The sequence below is a fragment of the Phacochoerus africanus genome, chromosome 7, assembly GCF_016906955.1.
Source record: "Phacochoerus africanus isolate WHEZ1 chromosome 7, ROS_Pafr_v1, whole genome shotgun sequence".
NCBI lineage: Eukaryota > Metazoa > Chordata > Mammalia > Artiodactyla > Suidae > Phacochoerus > Phacochoerus africanus.
The window spans coordinates 71254801-71274422 of NC_062550.1; the positions used below are offsets into that span (position 1 = coordinate 71254801).

Consider the following 19622-nt stretch of genomic DNA (forward strand, 5'->3'; position numbering starts at 1 on the left):
CAGAGAAGGAGAAATCAGTGAAGATCCAGGAGTTCCATGAGAAGCATCTAGAAACTCAAGTATGACTGGGAAACACTTGGAAAGAACGGGCTTGCGAGTCCCCTGGTAGCTCAGTGGGTTAAGGATACGGTGTTGTCACTGCTGTGACTCTGGTTATGGCTATGGAGAGGGTTTGATCTTGGATTGATCCCTGTGGATACGGCCAAAAAAAAAAACCCAAACAAACAAATGAAAAAGAATGGGCTGACTCCTTCAGGAGATGCGGTCCTATTGGCAGAGCCCCTGGTATGGCGAGCAGGAGGGGACACATTACGTTGTACCTTGCTCAGGGGTGCTGAGCTCTGCCCTTGTGGGAGAGGGCTGGTCCCTCCTTTGGATGGCAGACAATGGGCATGGGGGAGAAGGCCACTTCCAGATGTTTCTAGTGAAGCCCAGCCTGTGACATATGGAGGGTTAGATGAGAGGGAGAGAGGGACTCAGACCAAGGGACCAATTCGGGGAAGAGATCTAAGAAGATGAAGGCCCCAATGAGTGCCCATCAAGCAGGGCCGATAGGCCCGGAGAGGAGATTTTCTAGACATCAGGGTAGGAGGGGAAACGATTTAACCCAGCACTGGGCTGTCACAGGGCAGCGAGGATGCGATTAAGCACACAGGCATTTTATCAGGAAAATCTTGCCAGCGGACAGTTTCGCTGCCTCTTCTTCTAAGAGGAGGAGACAGTTTGGTCCCCACAGGGAAAGGTTTATGGCCTGGCTCTGACCCCTGTCCTGCCTGGAGGTGGGCGGCTCCCCAAGCTGGGAGCCCTGGTGCTTCTTCCCAAAGCCAGTGGGTCTCGCATTGCTGCCCCTTCCTCCGAAACACTTTTGGGGTGGACCCGTGAAACCCGCAGGCATGTGGGAAATGGCCCAACCATTCTGATGCTGTGAGCTTGGAGTAGTTTCTAGAAGGATCGGGGCTAGACATTAAGAAGGCCTTCACGAGGAAATGGGAAGATAAGGAAGATGACTGTGAAGAAACAGGCAGAGACTCTTGCTCCATAGTGACTTGCTGGGTGGCTGGAGCAATTTCCTACCCTACTGGTGACCATGCCATTTCCAGCTCTTGTGTCACAAGACTCTGGTGTTTCCGCACACACCTGACTGCCACGGGCACTGGTGGGCCATCAGAGACCTTTCCCCTGGCGTGGGGTGAAGGGGGGCCTGGTAAGAGCTGGGAGGAGGCCCTTCCCTGGAAATGGCTCAGGACCAAGGAAGCATCTCCTCCGCTGCGGGAGGCAGGGCTGGTCTGGGTTGGACCAGGAGAAGGATGAAATGAAGCAGTGCAGGCTCATGGCCTGCCTGCCTCTGGGATGGGCTGCGCATGCAAGGTTTTGTGGGCCTCCATCATAGGGGACCCAGGAAGGACCAGATGAGGTCCCTGCTCTCCAGCCAGCTCACGAGCCAGAAGGCAGGGAGGCACAACATGCCCAGATTAAAGGAGGAGACCTCTATCTACCGAGCATCAAATAAGTGCCAGAGGCTTTATGGTCATTGTTTTATTAACTCTCCATCAAAAGATGTATCCCCACCTTACACACGAGGAAACTAATTCAGAGAAGTTGGGGACCTAGTCCAGGGCCGCACAGCCAGGGAGCGGTCTGATTTTAACCCAACAGTCTGTCTGCTGCTGCCTCCCTGCCCTTCTGGTTTCATCTAATTCCTCGTCTTGAACTCAGGGCTTCAGCAATCACGCCATCTGGGAAGTCCAGTACTTCTCCATGAACTCAGACAAGACAGCAAGATCCTTGACAGTTCAAGGTAAAGGGTTATTCTTTATTTTGAAATCACATCCTACTTTTCATGTTCTTTTATACTGTTTTAGGGAAGAGTTCCCTTGTGACTCAAGGGGTTAAGGATCTGGTATTGTCATAGCTGTGGCTCTGGTTACAGCTCTGGTGCGGTTCAGTTCCAGGCCCTGGAACTTCCACATGCCATGGGTGTGGTCACAAAATATCATAGGGAAACTGAAAGGAGCTTTTTTTTGGCTTTTTAGGGCTGCACCTGTGGCATAAGGAGGTTCCCAGGCTAGGGGTCGAATCAGAGCTACAGCTGCTGGCCTACACCACAGCCACAGCCATGCCAGATCCGAGCCAGGTCTGCAACCTACACCACAGCTCATGGCAACGCCGGATCCCCAACCCTTTGAGAGAGGCCAGGGATCAAACCCACAACCTCACGGTTCCCAGTCAGATTCGTTTCCACGGGAACTCCCTGAAAGGTGCTTTTGCTTTTTGGTTTCTTATCTGACAAAATAACAAGTTGGAAATCCTAAAAAGGAAAACGATGGTTGCTACTCACATAGGGCTTAGAGTGTCTCACATACAGGACCACGTGGTCCTCTCCTGGAGAGGAGTGCAAGGCCCATGCAGACTTGCCCAAGGCACATGTCCATGGATGGCAGAGCCAGCGTTCAAATCCGGGCTGTCTGGCTCGGAGTTGCACTGTGAGCTCTACAGCGATGCCCTGAACTATGCGTTGGCCAACACTGCCTCATGTGCTACCTCCTCCCAGGGACCCCAGAGGCACTACGCCCTTGACCTGCTTCCCACTGGCTCAGGGCTGATGCTTCTCCAGAGCTGACCTCTTCCTGCATCACCTGGCTGGCATTCCGCGGGCTATTTCCAGCCACTCTTACGTGGCTCCTGCCCATCCCCGTGGTGTATTTGGAAACCGTGACGCATTGGGCCACAGGGGGCCAGCAGCAGGGGCTCCTTAAGGAGCAAGCTGTTTGAAAGCCCTCCTTCCTATAGTAACAGGTGCAGCCAGGCTGTCAGACCCTGCCATCCGTCCAGTCTTGCCACCCCCCTCAGAGAGGCTTCCTGACCTTTCTGGGCTCCATTAGATTTAGAGCGCCCCTGAGCCGCCCACCAGCACGTGGCGCCCCTGCCGAGCAGCTTATGCAACATGACAGGGAGGAAGTGTGCCCCTGAGGAGAAGCCAGGGATGAAAACCACAAATTCAGGACAGGCATTCCTCCAAGGAGAGGAGGAGAGAAACGGGCTGTTCCTTGAGCTGGGTACAGGTGAACAACGTCCTCTGAATGTTCTTCTCTCACATACAGGTGACTCCTATTTGCATATATAAGACAGTTCATCATAAAAGAAAAAACTGAGTAAATCCTAGAGTTTGCTAGGCAGTCAATATTCTGAGGAGCTGGGAGGCAACGGTGGGGAGGGTCGGGGACGGATTAAAGCTGTGGTTCTGCAGCTTCCTCTGGTGGAGGGGTGAGATGAGCGCATGGGTGGGGCCCAGCTCCAGGGCAAAGAGGCGGGCCGACTGCCAGGGGAGGAACCGCGGTGTGCTCAGCTCAGGGCCCAGGGAGTTGTGTCTGCAGGGCTCTGTCTGCAGGCACTTGCAAGGCGGTGTGCCGTGTTCAGGCAGGGAGCCGAGGGTTCCCCAGAGCTTGGTTTTGCTACCAGAACCATGCCTATTTGGGAGGAAATAAAATGCTCCAAAACATTAGGCTTCCAAAGGCAGGAAGATGGCATTAGTCAGGGCGGCCCAGCTTGCAGGTCTGTGAGGGAGGCCTCCCTGGAGGGCAGCGGGTGCCGGCGTCCCGCCCGTGGGGTGGGCTGAGAGGGGACTCTGGGGTCCCCCGCAAGGGAGTGCCCTGGGTGCAGTGGGCCTGGGCTTGGGTTGGGCACAGGCCTGGAGAAGCGCTGTGATGCCTTTGACCGGAAACCCCTCCAGACAAACCAAACCGGCCAGCACCTTTCAGAACAGCCGGGAGACCAGAGCCTGGGGTCTCCAAGGAGCCAACAGGCGAGAGAATAACTTACTGTCTGGGGCCCTTGGGAGGCGGGGAGGAGATCTGGCACAGCCAGTGGAGTCAGGGCAGCCCCTGCAAGTGGACACCAGGAAGGACACAGCTCTCCTCAGGGGCTTCTCTTGTGAGCCTGGCTTCAAGCTTGATGCCGGGGGTCAGGGGCGAGTAATGCCAGGACGGAGGCAGCGAGGCTTCCGCTGGGCCCTGGGTGTCAAGGACGTGAACAGCGAAGGGGCAACGTGGGCCCTGAAGAGGGATGAGGAGATGGGGGAGCTGGCCTCTCCTTCGCTCCAGACATCAGAGCATCTTGTGCAGACTGTCTATTTCATGATGAGAAATCTGGAGACGCCACGTGCCTAAGGCGACAGAGAGCCCAGGCCTCTTTCCCCACTTCAAGCAGCATTTTCTAGCCTGTGCTTTGTTTTTTGTTTTTATTTTGCTCATGCCTGTGGCATGAAGAAATTCCCAGGACAGGGATCGAACGTGCGCAACAGCTGCTCCTTGAACTGCTGCAGTGACAATGCCAGGTCCTTAACTTGCTGAGCCACCGGGGAACTCCTCTAGCCTGTGCTTTGAATCAGCACAGAGTGAACTTGTTTCTGACACCGGCCCTCTATTCCCCGCAGGCCACCCCCCTCCCCGGTACCGCCTGGGCCCCCAGGGACACGAGGCTTCCCTGGCTCAGCCTTTAGTCTGACCATCTAAGATCACATTATTGATCCAGGCAAGGGAGAGAAAGGAGTGTTTTAGTAAAGGCTGAAAAAATCTTCAGACGTGAGGCTTCTGGTTAGCTTTTGACCGGAAAATGCCTAGTCTCTTTGTCCCAGAAGAGCTTTCAGAAAGGCTGGCAGAGTCCAGGGTAATCTAGTGTAATTGGTCAGGCCCACGGGGGAATCTTCCAGCCTGAGGGGCCCTGCAGCCTTCAAAACACTCCTGGCTGGGTCTCTGGTAATTGCCGTGCCAGCTGTTACATGGATGACGGACCGTGGGGAAGAGCCCTCCCTGCTCCCCACCGTCAGCACGAGCAAGCCTCAGCGGTGCCCCCCCACCCCCGCCAAGCTCCTCCCCATCTCGCTCTCTGCCTTTGGGCCAGGACCCCCACTCAAGCCAGCCTCCAGAAGGCAAGCCCCGGCCTGGGTGCTCCCTCCCCTGAAGGGCTGAGACCCTCCCTCCCACCCACCCCCACTCCCCAGCCCTCAGAGGGCTGTGAACTAGCTCCTGTGCTCTCAGCTCCTGTGATGGGCAGGGTCTGCCTGGGAGCCTGGGGAGGACACCACTGCCCTGGTCAGCTCCTGGCAGGGGCTGCACAGATGCCTTCTCCTCTCCCTCATCCCTCCTACAGAAAGGCTGTGCTTCCCTCCGTAGCCAGAGTACCCACCTAGGAGATCACCCCATCGTCATCTGTCTCTTGGAGATACTCCCATCCCCATGTAGCAAACGAGAAAACGGAGATGCAGAAAAGTTAAGTGTTTTGCTTGCGATCACCCAACTAGTGAGTCAGAACCGGGGGCTCCCTCCACTCAAGCTCCCTTACCGGGGAGCAAGGCTCCATCAGCGTTGAGGATAACAGTGCCTGGTGTCTGGAAGCTCTGCGGTGTGCAGGACCCTAACATTTTCTCTGTGTGACCAGAGATGCCCACAGTGCTTGGCACGGTCTTCAGCCTATGACAAAATCTACGATCATCCCTCGAGAACAGCATGTTCAGCCTGGTCCGTGGAGCCTGTAAAGCCTCTGAATGTGGAGGTAAAAGCCGGCATGTATGAGATTAGGTGCATTTTCTGGGAAGAGAACCCAGAGTCTGGATCAAGGGTAGTCTGGAGCCCAGGCAGGGAAAGCAGGGTAATCCCGACTGACAAGGAAAATGAAGGAAAAAGAAAATCTGGGTGTCCACTGTGATTGCTTTCTCGGGGAAACAGACTCTGAGTTCAGGGTGCTGGAAGTTTACGAGAAGATGCTTGACATCAACACTCATGGAGAGAGGGTGGGACTTCAGCGCAGGGCAGAGAGAAAAGTCAACCTGTGACGGAGGGCCACCAGAAAGCTCGGCTGACCCTGTGGCGAGCTCTGGAGGGAGCGTGACCTCTCAAACCACGTGGGGTCCAATGGCTGAGCTTTTATATCCCCTCCTTGTCAGCCACCAGATGCAGACAGCCCTGGGAAGGATGTGACTTTGGGTGCAGTAGCTCACTGAAGCTAAGACAATCCCTGAAGCAGATAGTGGGGCTGCCAGAGATTGGATGAAGGCCATCTTCCTGTCCTCAGAGCTGGGCAAGAAGTCAGGCCTTGAAGGAGGGTCTGGGTGGTACAACCCCAAGCTCACCGCCTGTATCTCTGTATCACTGGGAAGTGTGATAGATTAAATGATATCCAGCCAGTCAGCCATTCATCCATATGTTCCTCCCTCCATCCATCCACTCACCTGTTCATCCATCTATGCACTCATTCACCCATCCCTCCATCCATCCCTCCCTCCCTCCACCTGCCCACCCACCTATCCATCCACTCATTCATCCCTCCATTCATTAAACATTAAACACAGCTCATAAGCTAGCTCACTGTGATGGCACCTGTGCTTAAAAGGTGTACCTGGCACAGTCTTGTGGAGGAGAGAGACATACTGGTGAATAATAAGGGCACATAGTGGTCATTGCTGAAATAGAGGCAAGTGCCACGAGTTACTGGAGCACATGGAAAGGCAGGCTCTTCCTGGGGCAATGAGTGAGCCCTGAAAGAGGTGACAAAGCAGAGAAAGGAATGAGTGGAAGGGGAGCCGCATGGAGAGAAGGCGGCATTTCAGGCAGAAGGAAATCAAGGGCAGGCATGGTGGTCTGAGAAGGTGTGGCAGATTAGGGGAGAGTTTCAGTGTGGACAGAGTGGATAGGTCACTCCTGGAGATGAGGCTGGGAAAGGAGAGTGGCGTTAGGACCCTGAACGTTCTCAAGTGGCACACTGGTCTGGATGAGCGTGAAACAATGAGAGTATCCCTGCAGTACTGGGAAGTCCCTGGCAGGGTTTGGGCAGAGGATTGGCATGAAAGCATCTGCATTTCAGGAAGTCGACTCTGATGGCAGAAATGATAGACTGGAGTGGTCCCTGGAACCTCAGGGGGTTCCTCTCTGCAGGACCAAGCATGCTAGGCAGGCACCTAGAATCCCTCTAAGCAGCCCCCTTCCCACACGAGTGACCCTCCCAAGGCTCCAGGCTCTGTGGTTGCTGGAACCTTGGGGCTGGAGCCTTGGTGGTCTGACCTCAGCACTGGTCTCCAGGCTCCCAGAATGTCCAAGCTGGAGGGTCCCTGGAGATGAGTAAGCTCCCCTCAGGCTACAGATGAGGACACTGACTCAGGAGGAGGACACGACCCACTCAAAGCCACAGAGCTAGTTAGAATGTTGTGTGTGTCTGTGTGTGTGCGTGTGTGCACAGGCTGGCGATGGCAGTGGGGGGCGTCCTGCTCCCAGACCCTAAGGATGAGTTCAGGTGAGAAGGCCTTGGAGCTTTTGTCTATGACCAGAAGGGTGGCCCATGAAAAAGGCTATTTAAAAAATTTGTTTGGGGAGTTCCTTGGTGGTGCAGTGGGTCAAGGATCTGGTGTGGTCACTACAGTGGCTTGGGTTGCTGCTGTGGTGTGGGTTCGATTCCTGGCCCTGGAACTTCCGCATGCCATGGGCATGGTCTCCCAGAAAATGTGTTTCGCCTTAACATAGGTAGTATCTTTGGGACAAGAAGGTGTCAAGAGCAGAAGAGGGGGATGACACACAAAAGAGAAGGAAGCCAGTGTAGGTTCATTAAAATGATCAGGTCACTGCTTTGGGCAATTGGGGCTCCATCCTTTGGGGCCCTTCTGAGTGATGGCATGCAATGGGTCTCAGAGTTGTTCTGCCCAGGAGACGAGGAAGCTGGGCTATTTGTCCCCCAGTCTCCATCATCACTGTTTGAGCGCTGCTATTGAGGGTTATCAACTCCTCAGAACTTCTTGCCAAGAACACTCCAGTAGCAAAGAAAGAAAAAGCCTAGTGCTAAAGGTGTCTGTAGCTCTGAATACCAGTTCTCTAAAGACTCTTGAAAACCTTTGTGGGCGAAGAAGCCTTGGGCATCAGTACCAAAGGGAAAGAGGTGGGTGAGACTGTATGCTGCCCCCTGGAGGCAGGTTGTGGTAGGAGGGGAAAAGGGCTGTTTCCATGCACCTGTCCTATGCCAAGAGGAGTTGAAGTCAGATCTTTAAAAGATATTCCAGGTGATATTAGTGAAAAAAAATAGATACCTAGAGCTCGCCAACCCATACAGCTTGATTGGTAGCCACAGAAGAAATGATGGTGCAAAGAACTGTGCAGTGGTAAGGAGTTTGAGGCTCTCTGTTGCTAAGGCTGGCCAATAAGCTCTTCTTTATCTGTGTTGAGATCCAGGGGGTGGGGGAGTGCTGGGAGGACAGATGGAGGTTGAATGCAGAGAGGATTCTTCACATAGGCACACTCCCTTGGCTATCCTAGCATCAGGAGGCTCCAAAGTTGGGTGGAAGCAGAGGAATCGGTCCCTTCTCTGGCAGGATTTGGAGCAAAGCCTTGGAAGAAATAAGTCCTAAGGTTGCCTGGCCCTCCAACCAGAGCCAGCCCACCTCCCTGGGTCCCCTGTTCCTCATCTGGGGAAAAAGGGAGATTGGAAGGCTGTACTAGATGACCTTAGGGTCTCTGTCCACCACAGAAGCCATCTCGGTGGCCCTTGGGTTCTCTTCAACTAAGAGTTCAAGTCCTGGCCTCTGGGGTAGGGAGATGGAAACAGGAGGTAAGGTTATGCAGCACTTACTCTGTTCCCGGGGGTGGCGCTGTGCTAAACACCTCACATATGCTGACTCCCTTACCCTTCGCCATGACCCACAGGGCAGGTGCTAGTACCTGCGATGTACAGATGAGGAAGGTGGGGCTCAGACTTGACCAAAGCCACACCGCGGTGAGGCTGCACTGGAGCCCACATCATGACCCAAGATGCTGCTCCTCTATGAAGCAGGCAGACCTCTGGTGTTCTAGCAGATGGAGCGTGAGAGCTGGAACTACCAGGAAGGCTTTGTGCAGGAGATGGCTCAGCCCTGGGCCTGAAGCTGGCTGGGAAGGGGAACAACCTGAGGGTGAGGAGCTTATGCTCCAGCCAGACCTATAAACCTCCTTCCTTCCCCAGCCTCATCTGGGCATCTAAAGATGGGGCTGGTTCAGTGGGATCAGTGTTCTCCCAGCTACTTAGGCCAATGGCCAGAAAGCCAGAGCACTGATAATTTCAGTAGTTAACACACAGAGCAGGGGCCATGAGCCAGGCATTGCTTTCAGAACCTTAACTGACTTAAACCTTCCAACATCCCTGTGAGGTAGGTTCTGTTATTATTCCCATTTTATAGATGGGGAAGCAGAGGAAAAGAGAGGTGAAGTAAGCTGTTCAGGGCCCCAGACCTAAGGAAAGGCAGGGCCCAGACTGGAACCCCAGGAGTGGTCTACCCTCAGCCGCCTGCCGTCCTGCTTCTAAGGAGGTTCCTGAGCTCTGGCCAGCGCCTGCGCTCCCTACCTCTGCCCGGGGGTCCCTCCCAAGTTCAGGCTCTCCTCCTGGGCTGGGGCTCTTCCCTGCCAAGACAGCCGCTCCATAGTGGGGACTGCAGGAGGCCCGCATTAGCCCCTCGGCCGGTGAGGCCCATGGCCGCCAAAGGGTCCCAGTCCCCCCGCCCCCGCCCCCCCAACACCCACATGCACTCCATCCTCCCTCCCCCCAACCGAGCACCGTTGCCTTTCCTTCACAGTGACGGCGCCTGTGCCCAGGCCGGTGGGGGCACGGAGGACTCCGTGGCGGCGGCGGCGGCGGTGGCCGGCAGACCCAGTGCCCACGCCCCGAAGGCTCAAGCCCCGGAGCTGCAGGAGGAGGAGGAGCGGCCGGGGGCGGGGGGCGCCTCCCCGCGGGCCGGCCCCCACCGCGCGGCCTCCCCCGGCCGGCAGCAGCCTGCCCTGGCGACAGCGCTCTGCTCCCGCGCCCCTGCCGCCTCCGATTACGAACTCTCCCTTGACCTAAAGAATAAACAGGTACCCAGGGCCTCCGACGGGGGTGGGAAGGGTGGTGAAGGGTCCTGTCCTGGGCGCTGTCCAGGGTGTTAGGGATGTCCCTATCCGGGCTGCCTCTGCCGCGGGCACACCCCTTTGCCACTAGTTCTCCCAAACTGAGCAAAGAAACCTGCCCTTCCCTGCAGCCCAGTTCCTCAGGCAACCAGCCCTCGCAGGGCAGGGGTCACCCTTGCAATGCCAGGCCCACAGCCGGTGTGTCCAGGGCTCTGCCCCTCTTACCTCTGCAGGAAACCCTACTGCCCACGCACCTCCAGGAGGGGAAGTCCCCACCCCCAGCCCCGGCCCAGAAGAGATGGCCCAGCTAACCAGCCCACCCAAGGGGCAAGCCCCATGCCCAGGCATACACTGGCTCAAATGAGATTTAAAGACAGTGGGTTCCTCCAGGCAGACTGACAATTCCCAAGATTAACCCAGACTGGGGGAGTCCTAAACTCCCCTATAGGAGAACAAATTTCCCCGAGGGGTTCTGGGCCTCCATCTTCCATTCTGGGAAGCAGGAGGAGAAATTAGTCAGCCAAGGGGTCCCCATGGAAGCCCCCCCCTTGCCCCCGAAATGACAATGACGCAGTTTGTTCTGGTGGAAAATTAAGAGACTTGAGGAAGATCTGTGCGTGCTTGCTCGGGGGAAGACTTTATGACTTCATATTGTTAAGAAATAGCACTGAGCTTGGAGCCACAGACCTGGGTTCCAATCCTTGTTCTTGTTCTCCTTCCTCTATGACTTTGGGAATGTCAGCTAAGTCCCGTGGACACTGGTTTTCTCATCAGCAAAATTGGGAATTAGACCTCGAATCATCTCTGAGGCGCCTTCCAGCTCTAAAATACATAGGTTCTAAAGAACCATTCTTTAAATATGGACTGTGAGTTTTGGAAATGAAATCAGTAGAAAAGTCGCAAAGACTGCGTCAAGGCCAACCAAATTCATTTCTTGCTTTTAGCATAGATGCCAAGCTGCTAGCCTGGATCGGGGACAGCTGCAGGTGGTGCCCCTGGCTTTCAGTACAGTACTGGACAGAAATCTCCCATGATATCTATGCGGACAAGATAGGAAGTGGATTAGCTGATAACATAGTTGGGTGGTTTGTTCTCAAATGGAATTATCCAAAAACACCAATTTTTTTCTATCAGTGCCAATTTCAGTGTCACTGAGTGGGGGCACTGTCCTTGCTTCTGCCCAGTTCAACCATTCTGAAAAAGGACTGCTTTCTGATGATGCAAAACTGACAGGGAACAGAGAATACCTTGATGACAGAACCTAAGGTTTTTGAAAAAAAAAAAAAATCTCATTAGGACAGAAATATGGTTTAAATGAAAAAAAGTCAAATGAAAGAGGGAAAAATCTAAAATTCTGTTCTTAGCTTTGAAAATCCCATAGCATGACTATAAGACGAGCACTTAGTCCTGGCAGAGAGGCCTTAGGGCTTCAGTTGACTCTAAGCTCAAGATGAATCAATAGCCAGTGAAGCAGCTGCCAAAGAAGTAGGTCCAGCAGCCTTCACAGAAGGGTCGCTAAAAGCCCCAGTGTAAGGGGGCAGCTGGCCAGAGCCCCACACTGGTGTCTGGTCAGGCTGTCTGGGTCTAGGGGTTTCATTTAAAAGGCAAAAAGAGAATCGAGAGGTTCTGAGGTTCTCCTGAGCAGGGAAACAGATTGGCTGGGTTGTAGGGGAAAACTGTAAACATGAAAACAAGTTTTAAACATGGGAGAGCAGAATGTGAATTGGCTGCATTAGATTATTTTCTGTCACTGCAGGTAAAAATAGTGGTACTAATGCGTGAAACTTATAGGAGAGGAAGGTTATTCTTAGCTCAATTAGCAATTAGAGCTGTTGGAGTTCCCGTTGTGGCTCAGTGGTTAATGAATCCAACTAGTATCCACAAGGACAAGGGTTGAATTCCTGGCCTCGCTCAGTGGGTCAGGGATCCGATGTTGTTGTGACCTGTGGTGTAGGTCACAGACTTGACTCGGATCCTGTGTGGCTGTGGTTGTGGCACAGGCCGGCAGCTGTAGCTCTGATTAGACCCCTAGCCTGGGAACCTCCATATGCCGTGGGTGCGGCCCTAAAAAGACAAATAAAATAAAATTAGCTGGAGTTCCCGTCATGGCACAGTGGAAACAAATCCGACTAGGAACCATGAGGTTTCGGGTTCAATCCCTGGCCTCACTCAGTGGGTTAAGGATCCGGCGTTGCCGTGAGCTATGGCAGACACGGCTCAGATCTGATGTGGCTGTGGCTGTGGTGTAGGCCAACGGCTACAGCTCCGATTCGACCCCTAGCCTGAACCTCCATGTGCCTCGGGTGCAGCCCTAAAAAAAAAAAAAGACAAAAAGACAAAAAAGAAAAAGTAGAGCATCCTGCATGTGAGGTAGGGAAAGCCCATCCAGGGCCTGGGGGAGAATCCTTGTGGCAACACTGTGGTGTGACGTGGGCAGTCAGCTGGCCCAGATGACCGTGTCCTCTCAGTTCTACTTGGACTTGTCCTTGAGGACAGAGACCATCTCCTAATCATCATCATCATCCCCCGGGGTGCAGCAGAGTGTTGCAGGCAGAGTAAGAGCTCATCGAATGAGCATTTGCCGAATAATTGCGATGTGCAAAGCAATGAGGGGGTGGGGTACCGAAAGCAAAACCATGTCCCTACCTGCCCCCTAAAGAGAGCACAGTTCAATTTGAGGAGTATCCTGCCAGTAACACCAAAGGAAACTCGTGCTTCAGCTTGTACAGGGAATTCGTTTAGTTCTGGGTGATGAGGGGGTATGCAGAGTTCGGCGGGGTTCTGACAGGCACTGTGGACCTTTCTCATAGTGGGTAAAAATTCCAGTGATGGGTTTCCACATCCAGGCAGCAGGTGGGGGCAGGAAAGGTGAGGGCTGGGAGGTGTGTGGGAGGGCTCTCCTGCCCTGGGAAATAGCCCACCTCTCCTGGCCCATGTAGCTCTCTAGATCAAGTCCAGGCTGGGGTTGGGAGGAAGGGGGTAAGAAGGGATGGTGGGGCTGGAGCAGAGTGACAAAACACACGGGACACACTCACAAGAGACAGTACCCCACTGTTCTCTTCTGCGGATAAACTGTGTGACCTGAGGCAAGTTGCTTAACATCTCTGAGCCTCCACAGCTTCATTCACAAAGTTCTTTGGGGCTTTGTACATGCTGTTCCCTCTGCCTCTATAGCTAACATTCCCTCTCCCCTTGCCACTCCTGCACTTGGCCCTGGTTCACTCCTTCTCTTGCTTTAGGACTTGCTTTCCTGCTCCTTCCCCCTCCCTGGCGGCTTTCCCTGCCCTCTCTCTGCCCTGTGTCCGGTCCAGCCTTAAACCCCTGATGCTACCTCTGTGGGATGCCGCTTCTCCCTGCTTCATAGCTGTTCCCTGACAGCTCTTCAGCCCTGGATGATGCTTCCTGTTTACCTGACTCCTTTCGTGAGGCAGGACCCAAGACGTTTATCATTATATCCCTGGAGCCTGACGCAGGGCCTGGCACGAGAAGGTGCTCAAAGGATGAACCGGGGAAGATAACCACAGTCTTCCGAAGACACGATCCTGAGTCTCAGGGAGCTCCTGAGCCAGTGGTGGGCACTGACACAGAACAGCACTGGTGGCGCTAACAGCATTCTGTGTCGGGCACTATCCACGAGTCATCTCCCCAGATCAGTACGATGGTCCCTGTGGGCTACATCTTAGGAATGAGATGACTGAGGCTTAGTGATATTAAGTAACTTGCCCAAGGGCGCATTCCTAAGTGTGCACCCGCTGCAGCCAAGATAGACGCCACGATTTTAACCGAGTGCCCTCACCATCTGCTGCCATCATGGTGAAGGGTAGGTTCCACAGAAGCAGGGCACAGGGCCCCGGTGACATCACAGAACAGGGCGGGCAGTCTGACCAGGGTTCAAAGCAGGCTTCTTGGAGCAGCTCCACCTGCAGGAATACCTGTCTCAGGGAGCAGCTAGGCCATGGCAGTTCCCCCACCCAGCTGTATCAGGAGGGGATCCGAGGGCAGCCCTGCTCCTGGGCAGGTTTCTTGCCCTGCCATGTGGAGCACTTCCTGCATTCCGGACACTGGGCATGGAGGTGGGTGCCCAGGGAAGATGCAGGGCTCCTAGCCCTGCCCAGTGCGGAAGTTTCTCTCCCCTCCTCAGGCTCTACCCCCACCTTGTGCAGGTCTGCGGTGCACACCCGCAGTGTACTGCTTTAGTGTTCTCAGCTGAGACGCCCTGGCTCCAAGGAAATCCTTGCTCACGCGACCTGGGCCAGGCGCCCCCCAGGTTCCTCAGCAGCCCTGTCAGGCTCCAGCACGCAGCAACCTGGAAGAGGGAGCATGTTCTAATTAACACTGAAGGCTCATTAGCCAGACGGCACCCCCAGCCCTCTCCACCACTTCCTCGGCCTCAGCGGGAGGTGAACGGTTGCTCTCTTGGGTGGAGGGAGGGCACAATTACCCAGAATCCAAGGCGCTGAGGGAGAAGTGGGCAGAGCTGCTCCTTGGCTGTAGGGTCCAGAGGCCCGGCCCTCCCATGTGCAGGACTCCCTGCTTGGCCCTGGTTAAGGAGGTGAGAGGGCCTGGCTGGGGCGGATGGAGCTGACCTGAGTCCCCAAGTCCTGTGAGAACGGGGGGAGGGGAGTGCACATGGGGGAGCATTGAGCTCCAAGCCCAGATCCAGAAGAGAGCCTGGATTTCATTTCTGCTAGGCCATAGGAGGGAGCTCAATTTAGTTCACATCCTTGAACACTGAGTAAGCCCTAGTCACATATCTGGCTCAGTGCTGGGCACCAGGGAGGCAGAAGCCGGTAACACTATCCTGCCTGTGAGGCACAGTCTCTGGTGCTGAGCCAGCACTGAGGGTGGGGGACGCTGTAAGCTGGGGGTGCAGCAGGCACGAGGCTGGGGTAAGTGAGAGACTGCTGTGTTAGACGAAAGGAACGAGTAGTGCAGATCCCATGTGAGGCCCTGCGTGGACCAGATGATACAGAACACAGATCTGAGGCTCCAATAATTTATGTGCTAATGGAGTCTGGGGAGGGGAAAGGGAGGGAAGAATTTGTTAGATGAATACGTGCCGCGATGAGTGGAGAAAACTGAGTGTCAAAAGAGAAATATGAAACAACCTTCTGGGGGGTGGGGGTGTAGGACAGGGAGACCCCGTCTGGTTGGGGGGCTAGAGGCTTCATGGAGGAGGCACATTTGAGAGAGTCCTGAAGAAAGGGAAATGGTTTTACCTGGAAGAGAGGGCATGAGGGTGGGGAGGAGGAAGCAGGCTGGGGGAGGCTTAGCAAGTGCTCTGAGCAGGAAAGCTTAGTGTTGGTGGGGAGGGGGGCTGTCCTGAGACTTCCTTTAGTAAGAAGGGTTGGGCAGTAGGTGGTGCCAGGCTTCTCAGAGCCAGGAGATGGTATTCATACTTATTTAGGGCAATGCTCTCAAGCGACCAAGGCCTGTGTTTATACCTGCTCCCTGAGCTTACTGATCAGGAGAATATAGCATAAGGTGGGTGGATGGTGGTGGAGAAAGAAGCAGAGAGGCAGCTGCCATAGTGGTCCAAATAGGGAGTCCAAGAGAGACCCACGTGGTGGTGGTCTGGTGGAAAGGTCAGGGTGATTGCAAAAGATGTGGGGGTGGGAGCGCTGTAGGACCTTGAGGCTGACGAATGCAGAAGATAAGGCAAAGGCAGACCCAGGGACAAATTTGAGGTCCCCAGACTGGATGGCCTTACAGCCAGGGTGCTAGTAGGTGAGTAAGGACATCATCAAGAACTGGTTCCAATGAGGCGGGGAGACAGTGGCTTCGTACAGGTGGACAGAGGGATCCATAGGCTGTTGGAAATGTAAATCTAGGAAATGCGAGTCTAGAAATGGGGATTTGAGAGTCACAGAATCCACCACTGTCAACATTAAATTGCTACCACTTGCTGAGCACCTACTATGTGCCAGGTGCTACATGAAATAATTTAATCCTCACAAGAAGCTACAAGAAGAGTCAGCAGGATTGGCTTCATTTAACAGAAAAGAAAACAGAGTCAGAGATGTTAAACTCGTTCAAGGTCAACCAGCAGGGAAGAGGCAGATCTGGGACTGGGTGTTTCCCCTTCGGTTTATTCATCCACTTATCAAAGTAGAGTGAGGATGGAGGATGAAGTTTGCAGGTGCGATGTGAGAAGATATTAGCCTGAGAGACATCTTTAGAGTTGCCACCAAGGCTCTGCTTGAGACAGTTCCCCTCTTAATTAGCTGTTAATTATCAGCTAGAGGGTGCTCTAAAGACTTCGAAGGTAGAAGTCAAGGAACACATCCACAAGCGCATAGGAAAGTCATAAAAATGTGTCTGCAGAGTGGAAGAGGGCACACATAAGACTTGTAATCAGCCACCAGGTTAGGGACCTTGTGGTCAGAATATAGGACCAAGGAGCTGCGTGGAGACAGGAAAGCCAAGAGAGCTTCATGAGAGCTGGGGACAGGGTCTCAAGATGATAAAATATCAAGGCTATAGAAAGGATGGGGAGGAAGACTGAGGATGGGCCATCAGATTTAGTGATTATTTATTTATTTATTTATTTTGGTCTTTTTGCCATTTCTTGGGCTGCTCCCACAGCATATGGAGGTTCCCAGGCTAGGGGTCTAATCAGAGCTGTAGCTGCCAGCCTATGCCAGAGCCACAGCAACGTGGGATCCGAGCTGCGTCTGCGACCTACACCACAGCTCATGGCAACGCCGGATCGTTAACCCACTGAGCAAGGGCAGGGATCGAACCCACAACCTCATGGTTCCTAGTCGGATTCGTTAACCACTGCGCCACGATGGGAACTCCCCAGATTTAGTGATTAAAGGTCACTGGTGACCTTTGAGACTCATTTCAAAAGTCTGCTGGGAGCAGGAGAAAGCTATGAAGAGTCAGGGCATACAGAGCTGGCCCGTTGCTCGGCATTTGCTCATGGAATGAGACAGAGGGGGTAGACTTGTGTTCCTGTAGGTTTAATGGAAAACGGAGATTGGGCTAGTGCCCCAGAGCAGGGAGTAAAGCAGTGTCATGTTCCAGCCTGGGAGATTTAGGAGGGTCTGGAGGCTGCTGGGAAGGGGCCAGTGCCAGGATAGAGGCTGGAAATGCAAGTGAAGAGACTAGAGAATGAAGTAAGCATTCAAAGGAGGCGAGGGAGAGTACTAGCCTGGGAGAGGAAAGTTATGGTCAGATTAGGAAGGTTTTAACTTAATAAATACTCATTGAAGGTCAACTACGTACTGGGCACTTTTTTTTTTTTTTTTTTTTTTTTTTGCTTTTTAGGGCCGCATCCACAGCATATGGAGGTTCCCAGCCTAGGGGTCCAATTGGAGCTACAATGGCCAGCCACAGCCAGAGCAATGCAGAATCCAAGCCTCATCTGTGGCCTACACCACAGCTCACGGCAATGCTAGACCCTTAACCCACTGGGCAAGGCCAGAGATCAAACCTGCAACCTCATGGTTCCTAGTCAAATTTGTTTCTGCTGCGTCACGATGGGAACTCCTGTACTGGGCACTCTTTAAGCATCGGGGAGAAAGCAGTGAGCATGGCAGGCAAAGTCACCTTCATAAGGCTTACAGTCTAGTGGTGGGCTTGATGGAACAGATTCAAGCATGTAAAGCCTAGTTTCCTTCTCTCCTTTGGGGAAGCATGGACCCTGGCTGGTAGAGGAAGTCTCTGAGGTTATCTCTGCCAGCCTCTGCCTCCAAGCAGGGTGACACCATGCCAGAAGGATCTTCTACCATTTTGGAAACACTTGAGGCGATGGGATTTCACACCTTCCCCCTGTTGCCAACAGCCTCTCATAATCTAAAGAGAAGCTCTCTTGGGCCTGAAGCTTCCCTAAATATGTGACTAGGCCTGGGAGGAAAGAGAGGTGAATTCTTGCTTGGGGTCAGTTTCCATGGTGCTAGGGGAGGGGTAACAGGGAAGTAGAACTTGAGAAAAGGAGGCCAGGAGGGTGCTTCTGCTGGTCTAGCTGTAGGGCACCCAACAGGCAGGGAACAGAGGGCATGGCCGGGGTGGTAGGGAGGGAGTCTCTCCAGCTGCAGTTCCTGGTGAGAGCAGGAAGTGCACTGCACTGAGGGTGAAACTTGGCCTTTCTATCTGAACCCCTCCCCACGCATGGTTCTGGGGGAACATAGGAGAGAGGATTTTCTTGCCTTGATTGTTGATCTCATCCACTGATTCTTAGTTCAGGAATGACACTCTGTGTAAGCAGAGTGTACTGGGCCAGGAAAAGGATATCATTTCAGGGTCCAGGGATACTTTCTCACTTTCCAAACTTCCCTAAGGACTGATGGAACCCACAGTGCTACCATCCCCTTAACACAGGCTTTATCTGGTATTTACATGCAAAAATCTCTAGGAATGAGAATTGCTAAACATCATTAGTCATTCACACACATCTCAAGGGGAATTTTTCTTTCTTTCCTTTTCATTTCGTTTCTTTTTTTCTTGGCCAGGATGTTTCCCAGGCCAGGAATCAAACCCACCCACAACAGTAACTTGAGCCACAACTCTTTATTGTGTGGTTGTTGTTTTTAGGGCTGCATGTGCAGCAGATGGAGGTTCCCAGGCTAGGGGTCAAATCGAAACTACAGTTGCCAGCCTCCATCCGAGCCGCATCTCTGACCTACACCACAGCTCACATCAACACTGGATCCCCAACCCACTAGTCCTCATGGATACTAGTCAGATTCATTTCTGCTGAACCACAAGGGGAACTCCCCAGAGCCACAGCTTTGACAACATCAGATCCTTAACCTACTAAGCCACTAGGGAACTCCCAAGGGGGATGTCTTTCTATTCCTTTCCTGAAAGGCTTTTGATGAGGGAGAAAAAGTGAGAACCCTGAGGTGAAAAGACCTCAGAGGGGAGACAGAGCTGAGAGAAGGGGGAGGAAGGGCCTTGAAGACAGACTGGCAGGTGCCAGAAGGTTTCCTGGGTTCATAGCTGCCCAGATGAGGCAGCATCCCCGACTCTCACCCCCACCAGCCAGCCCCACCAAGCCTGCCTTGGCTATAAGCATTCCGTTTTTGAAAACAGAGGTGACTGGAGTTGTGGAGCATGGTAGCCTGGAGGGACTCCCACTACTGAAACATCCATCCATCATTCACCTGTCTTTTTATTAAGTTCACATTTATTGAGCTCTACCATGTGCCAGCCCTTGGGCTGGGTACTGAGAATACACAGATGATCAAACCTCAGTCTCAACTCTTACAATGCTCCCAGGCACAGGAAACCACCCTGATGCAGTGACGTGGATGCTGAGAAAGTAGGAGAACAGGAGTAGCAGCACTTTTTTTTAAGCCTATTTAATATTAGGTTTTCTATTGTTTAAAAATATACACAAAAGCAGAAAGAAAAGTATAACAAACTAACCATCTCCCAGCTCCAATAAGTCTTACTAATATTTCATCTAAACCTTCCATTTTTTGGATGGAGTATTTTAATGTAAATTCAACATATCATGCATATTACCCATAAACTACTTCATATGCACTTCTGATATGAACATTTGAAAATAACCACCTCAGCAGCAATATCTGACTACCATCCGAAACTCCTCTGTCTCCAGCGCTGCCAAGCATCACTAATCCCTGGAATCCAGTCCTACATCCCACAGCGACTTGGCATCTCCGGCCATGGCATGCTAGAGTTCTCAGACACAAGCCCCTCAGTGCCCCCTAGCTGTATATTCCTGGGCCCCGCCTTAAGTTTAGCCAGGTCACCCTC

At 53.2% G+C, this 19622-nt stretch overlaps 1 protein-coding gene across 1 annotated transcript in view; it reads left to right on the forward strand.

Moving 5' to 3' along the window:
• IQSEC3 (IQ motif and Sec7 domain ArfGEF 3) overlaps positions 1-19622 on the forward strand; it is a 92066-nt gene that overhangs the window by 35040 nt on the left and 37404 nt on the right. Inside the window, exon 3 of the mRNA XM_047787839.1 lies at positions 9584-9860. Coding sequence (XP_047643795.1) covers positions 9584-9860 — 277 coding nt within the window. The remainder of the gene's footprint in view (positions 1-9583; positions 9861-19622) is intronic.